Source organism: Strix uralensis, chromosome 17 (assembly GCF_047716275.1).
Source record: "Strix uralensis isolate ZFMK-TIS-50842 chromosome 17, bStrUra1, whole genome shotgun sequence".
NCBI lineage: Eukaryota > Metazoa > Chordata > Aves > Strigiformes > Strigidae > Strix > Strix uralensis.
In genome coordinates this window covers 1,564,617-1,570,616 of record NC_133988.1, presented here as the reverse complement: position 1 = coordinate 1,570,616, position 6,000 = coordinate 1,564,617, and the positions used below count along the sequence as shown (strand labels likewise).

The 6,000-nt window shown below is 46.7% G+C and overlaps 1 protein-coding gene across 5 annotated transcripts in view; it reads left to right on the top strand.

Annotated features, from left to right (window-relative positions):
• The first annotated feature begins 280 nt into the window (after nucleotides 1–280).
• MORC2 (MORC family CW-type zinc finger 2) overlaps nucleotides 281–6,000 on the top strand; it is a 49,649-nt gene continuing 43,929 nt past the window's right edge. For 2 of the 5 annotated variants that reach the window (XM_074886782.1, XM_074886781.1), the window contains exon 1: nucleotides 281–405. In XM_074886782.1, the coding sequence (XP_074742883.1) occupies nucleotides 338–405 (68 nt within the window). In that variant the 5' untranslated portion in view covers nucleotides 281–337. Of the gene's footprint in view, nucleotides 406–1,194; nucleotides 2,686–6,000 lie in introns of those variants that run through there. The other 3 variants (XM_074886786.1, XM_074886788.1, XM_074886785.1) reach the window with 2 other exon arrangements.

Below are 6,000 nucleotides of genomic sequence, written 5' to 3'. Positions count from 1 at the left end.
AGCGGCCCGCGCCATGGCTCTCCCGTCACATGCCGCGGCCCAGCCAATGGGCGGTGAGCGGCTCGGCCCCGCCCCGCCGCGCGGGGGCGGCTGCGGGCGGCGGCGGCGGGGCGCGATTGCAGTCGCGGCGGAGACAAAGCGGGGCCGGGGGGCGGGTGGGGCGAGCGGCCGAGGGGCCGAGGACGGCGGTGGCGGCGCCGGCGCCGGCCCGGGGCGAGGGGGTGGGCTCCGCGCGCGGCGCCGGCCTCCCGGCGCGGGTAGTGACTGGCGGCGGGGGGGTGGCGGGCGGGGAGGCCTCGAGGCGCACGCGGAGCGCGGGCCGGGCCTGGCCGCCGCCATGGCCTTGGCCAATTACAGCAGCCTGAACCGGGCCCAGCTCACCTTCGAGTACCTGCACACGAACTCGTGAGTACCGGGCTGTGCCGCGACGGGCCGCGGCCGCCGGGCAGGGCAGCGGTGGGGCGGGGCCGCGGCCCGCGCCCTCCAGGGGGCAGCGCTGCCCCCCCCCCCCCCTCCCCCTCCACCCCGCCGACCCCAGCGCCGCCGGGTGCCTCGTGGGCCGCTTCCGGCCCTGTGGTTGTGCTGTGGGCGGGCCTGTGGGTTATAGAGGATAACGGGGCGTGGAGAGGACAGGCCCCGGGGAGGGGGCTCACGGGAGAAGGCGGGTGTAGCCTCTGGGTCAGCCGTACCCTTGTGGCTGCGCCTCTCGGGAGAAGCATCTGTGCTGGCTACAGCGGCTGTCGTCCCTCCCCAGCGTCGTGTTTCAGCTGTGCCCAGATATTTTGTGCAGATATGTTTCAAGCAGGAGCATGACATTCTTCTGATGAGCTTTTTGAAGCTGCTGCAGCTTTTGTCTGTCACTGATTGTCCTGGGTTTGGCTGGGATAGAGTTAACTTTCCGAAGAAGCTGGGAGGGGACACAGCCAGGGCAGCTGACTCGAACTAGCCAAGGGGCTATTCAATACCATCTGACGTCATGCTCGCTGTGTAAACTGGGGGAGCTGGCCGGGAGGAGGAGCGATAGTGGCTCCGGAATGGGCTGAGCATTGGAATGGGCTGGGCATCGGGTTCCTGGTGGTGAGCAGTTGCACTGTGCATCGCTCACTTTGTATATTCTTTTATTAGTAGTATTGTTGATATTATTCTTTCTGTCCTTGTGTTGTCCTATTGAACTGTCCTTATCTCAACCATGAGTTTTTACCTTTTCCTTCTGATTCTCCTGCTCCCCCATGGCGGAGGGAGGAGTGAGCAAGTGTCTGCGTGGTGCTCAGTTGCCAGATGAACCTGAACCATGACACCGATGAATCCCCCAAAGTAAAATCTCCTGAGAAGAGACAGAGTTCTTGTTTAAAATGGGTTACTTCTGAATGCACGTCTAGAAGATGGGAAGTGCCATCAGGAAATGGTGCTTAGCAGGGTTAAGCACCCATCTATTGCACATAAGCCTTGTAGTGCTACATACAGAAGAGTTTAAAGAAAGAGCTTGGCCAAACTGCCCTGGAAGAACAATGTGAACCGCACTTGGCATTTCTTCATTTGGATCAGCTGGCCGCTGTCGTATGATTGTCTGCTAACGTTTTGTGGAAGAGTTGACTCTTACTGTTACCGTCAATAGAAGAATAAATAAAGCCAGGCTTATCTTTTCACTTTTCCTTTTCAACGTGTGAAGGCAGGCTTAGAGTGAAGGACTGCAGTGGTCTGCAGGAGTTTAAAAGACTCTGGATGCGCAGAAATGTGGACAACTTGATTTCAAAGCAGATCTGACTGATTTTGTGGGTAACACAAGATATATCTGCAAGAGCAACTAGGACGAATCTCATGTATGCCAAGAGCATTATGATCCATTTCTTTTCAGGACAAGGAAGGTAATGGGTTCTGCACAGAAGAAACCTAGTAACAGCCTGGTGTTACCCTTGGGTCTGTGTCCTGTGGTTTCGCTCTCTGGCTTGGCTGGTAGCAGTTGTGTGTGGAGTGGACAGTCAGGTGCCTGACGATGACAGACAGTACTGAGTCACCTTCCTTGTGCTGCTGCTGATTTGTGACATTCTCATGTCCAGCTGCAGAAGACAAATGTACAGATTAGAAGACCGTATGGCAGAGCTCTGTCAGGAGCTTGTGTTTGCCTGCAGAACATATGAAGTCGGCCAGAGTTCTTAAGAAGATAATGTCTGCGCTGCAGAAAAGGCTGATGTGTTGTTGCTGCCCTGAAGTATTAGATATTGAAGCTACTTCATGTTGCCACCATACTTACTGTTCTGCTTACACTGCTGGTCTACTTCCGTTGTGCTGTATGTCTGCAATGCATAATTGCATTACACAACTGTTAGGAGGAGCTGGAGGCTAATGTGTATGAATAAGGCAAAGCCAGGGCTTTCCGTCCATCACGAGTGAAGAACCTTTTCTGATTATGGGGATCAGTGCATAAGCCAAATGCTTTCCTAAGAGTGGGAATGGAAACAATGGAAGTCATTTTTAAAAGAAGAAAAAAAAAAATCAACCTATGACAAATAAACCACCCCCCAAGAAAAGAATGAGCAAAAAAAAACCCCAACACCCAAAACCAACCCAAGAACAGCATAGGGCTTTTGATAATGGAGACTCTCATCTTTTTCTCTTGCTGAGGAAAACCATACCATCTCAGACAAATTTCATTTCGGTGCTAAAGATGTTCTCATAATCATGGAGGTAGTTCTTTAAATTGCAGTTAAAAATCAGCCATCTAGCTGTTGAAGTGCAGAAGGAAACCACGCCTTACTTTTTTTTTCTTAAAAGACTTACTTTACGTAAAAGTTTTAGTATGTCTAACTCAGACTACTCAGTCTGAAGTGCTTTACAGAAGCCAGTTTATCTCGTCCCTGAACTTGAGAACTTGCAGCAGATCTTTTCAATAGCTTCTTAATGCTTCCATGTCTGATGGCAGACTTCACAGCATGTACCTGAATCTTCAGTGGCTGTATTTTTTTTAGTAAGAATACCACTGTGCTTTTCCAAGCTTTCCAAGTGCTTTTCTTGATGAATAGTTGACTGGGGACAGACTTTTTAGTAGGGCCTGTAGCGATAGGACAAGGGGTAATGGTTTTAAACTAAAAAAGGGTAGATTCAGACTAGATATAAGGAAATTTTTTATGATGAGGGTGGTGAGACATGGGCACAGGTTGCCCAGAGAGGTGGTAGATGCCCCATCCCTGGAAACATTCAAGGCCAAGTAGGATGGGGCTCTGAGCAACCTGATCTAGTTGAAGATGTCCCTGTTCAGTGCAGTAGGGGGTAGACTAGGTGACCTTTAATGGTCCCTTCCAACCCAAACTATTCTATGATTCTATGTTAAAGTTCTAGATCATAGGATGAAAATCACTGTGCATAAGCACGTAAAAACTACCTGTGCGTTGGTTTTATGACTTCCCAAAGTTACCTGCTTGCCTTCACATTGGTTTTCCTTAAAAATTAAATGCTGCTACTTTAAGATACTTCCAAAGCTATTCATAGAAATGATCACAAAAACACCTGAGCCCAGCCAACTTGGGTTTTTATATTTTGAACATTTGTAATGTAAAATTGAAGTAGTTTGGTAAAAGATGAACAGCTGACATTGTCTTCTAACAGTAGGTAGGATTCCACTTGTGATTGAAGTTGAGTTTTTTTTCAGTAACTAGGATTGTCCTGTTGAGTACAGCTGGAGTGGAAGAAGGTCACTCATATAGAAAAACTTCAAAATGACCAAATGGTGGGCCTTAGGAATACTAGTAATAACATAGCAACAACATTTGCCCACCCCACAAACTCTCCAATTTCTTCTTGTGCGTGTTTTCTGTTCTGGCCTGAAACAGAGTGCAGTACTGAGAGGATAGCTCCTGTCCCTGAGGCAGATGTCAAACTAGCATTTTCCCGGATGTGGCCTCCTTCAGAATAAAAATGAAGTCTTATGCCTTTCGTTAGTAATTAGGTACTTTAGTAATTAGTCACCTGCATAGGTGACTGTGCAGGATCAGAAGTCCAGCTGGGTTCAAACAGAGGTGATCCTCTAAGAACTGCTCACAAAATAATCCCTTGGGATGTTACTCCAAATGGCTGTTTGTAGAGGTGTTTGAAGTCAGCCATGTTCTGCAGAGTTGTCTGACTTGATCTTTTGTAACCCAAATTTCAATAAATTGGCAGTGTTGGACTTCCCTGTTCTGTTCCTTCTCAAGCCTGCGCTCCTGTGTGGAGCTGTCTCATGAAAGTTGGAACTTGTGGGAAGATCCAAGCCATTCTGCTTCTGCCAAGATGAGTTGTTGCTGAGAGTACAGATTTTGATAACATTTCTCCTCCATCCATGTGTCATTTCATCAGCTGTATGACCAGTAGTAGTTGTATTTCAAGTGCTCTGACTGATGGAAGTTACTGTTGCCTCTGGTGATGCCCGTCTAGCTCGCGCTAAGTGTTGCGAGGTTATGAGCAAGCTCTGATAGACTCCATTTTGCCAACAGCTTGCCTCGTGGTTTTTAAACTTATGTCGCAAGTAAAATAACCCCAAGCTTTTTTGGGAGGTGGGGGCAAATTACCACCAGTTGATAATGGTGGATGTTAAGTGTTTCAGGCACTTTTGACTGTAAGGCAAGACCATGGTTTTTGTTAAAGCTGAGTTGATTGAATCAGGCCAAAGAATCAGGCCAGACTTTAATTAGATATTGACAAGATAAGTGTAAATGTTGAGATTAATATACTGACTAGAAGATATTTCTAGTGTATATAAATTTTTATTAGTGATGAATAGCTGGAGTAGATTTCACTTGCTTGTAGCAAGGTTTTACTTTGCCTGTGTCAGCACAAGAGGTTCCAGTTTTGGTAGATGCTCAGGTTGAGGATGGTGTCAGGCTATGTGGAAATGAAGTTTTATCTTGCCTCTCTTCTTATCATCTACAGCTACATTTTCAGCTATTTTGTTCCAGTATCTTTCTTTGGAAATCCCTACTTGTATCTTATTTGCATCTTTTCCTTAGTTTGAAGCATTTTTAAAATTGTAGAGTAAAAGCTGCTAACGAAGCATAGTTACTGTGCTAAACCATCCATTTGCTTATGGGTTTTTCCTGACATGGGTTACTTCCTAAATAAACTTCTGGGCTGTTGATTCGTGGAGCTGAATAGGTGCTCGTAAACTCAAGGCAGCACTTGAAATCTGTGCACAGGAAATCCTGCTTAAAGGAAAGAATACCGAGTTTGAGCTTCTGTGGAAGCTTTCTGATTGGGAAGATAGTCTTCAAAACACTGTTCCCTTCTGTCTCGTGTCTCTGCGTGGGCAAGCGGGAACTTGCAGAGATGGAAATCTCCGTTCTCGTCGTTCGAGTGATAACTTGCAAAACTGATGTGTTTTACCTCTGACTGGAGCTGCGTTGATGGGTTAGGTGCCATGCCATTGAGGATGATTATGAAAGTTCATTTTGTGATTGTCAGCATTATGGACAGTTATAGATTTTTATGTGTGGGAAGTACCTGTGTTCTTCAAAAGCTGAAAATATGAATAAGTATACCTTTCTGTTTGGTCACCTGTTGGCCTTCTTGTGTAGTAGTGAAAGCAGGTTCTAAGTGAATAGGTTTCATGCAAACTGAAACGTTGATAAAAACAGTTTCTGAGGACTCAGTCTCTTCATTGAGCATCGTAGAGGAGCAATAGATTTCTTCAGGTCTTGTAGCTGCTGTTAGTATTGGAGTCAGTGTGGCTCATCTACATTTGAAATAATTGTTAGGTTTTGATGGTAGGTCACCAGGTTGGGCGTTCAGTGGTGATATTGCATTAATGTTGGCAGACAATGTATTGTAATGATTTTATTAGCTCTTTAAGGTTTTCTCACCATGTATCTTCTTTCAAGGTTGAGGCACATAACTAATGGCTTTCAAACAAGTGCTGCTTATAAAAGGTGGCAGTTAAGAGGCTGGAAACTAAATGTGGCTTTCAAGATTGTGCTGAAGTGACACCCGAGTAGGTGATTTTAGCGTTGAGTTTGGAAGGTGGTCTTGTATAGT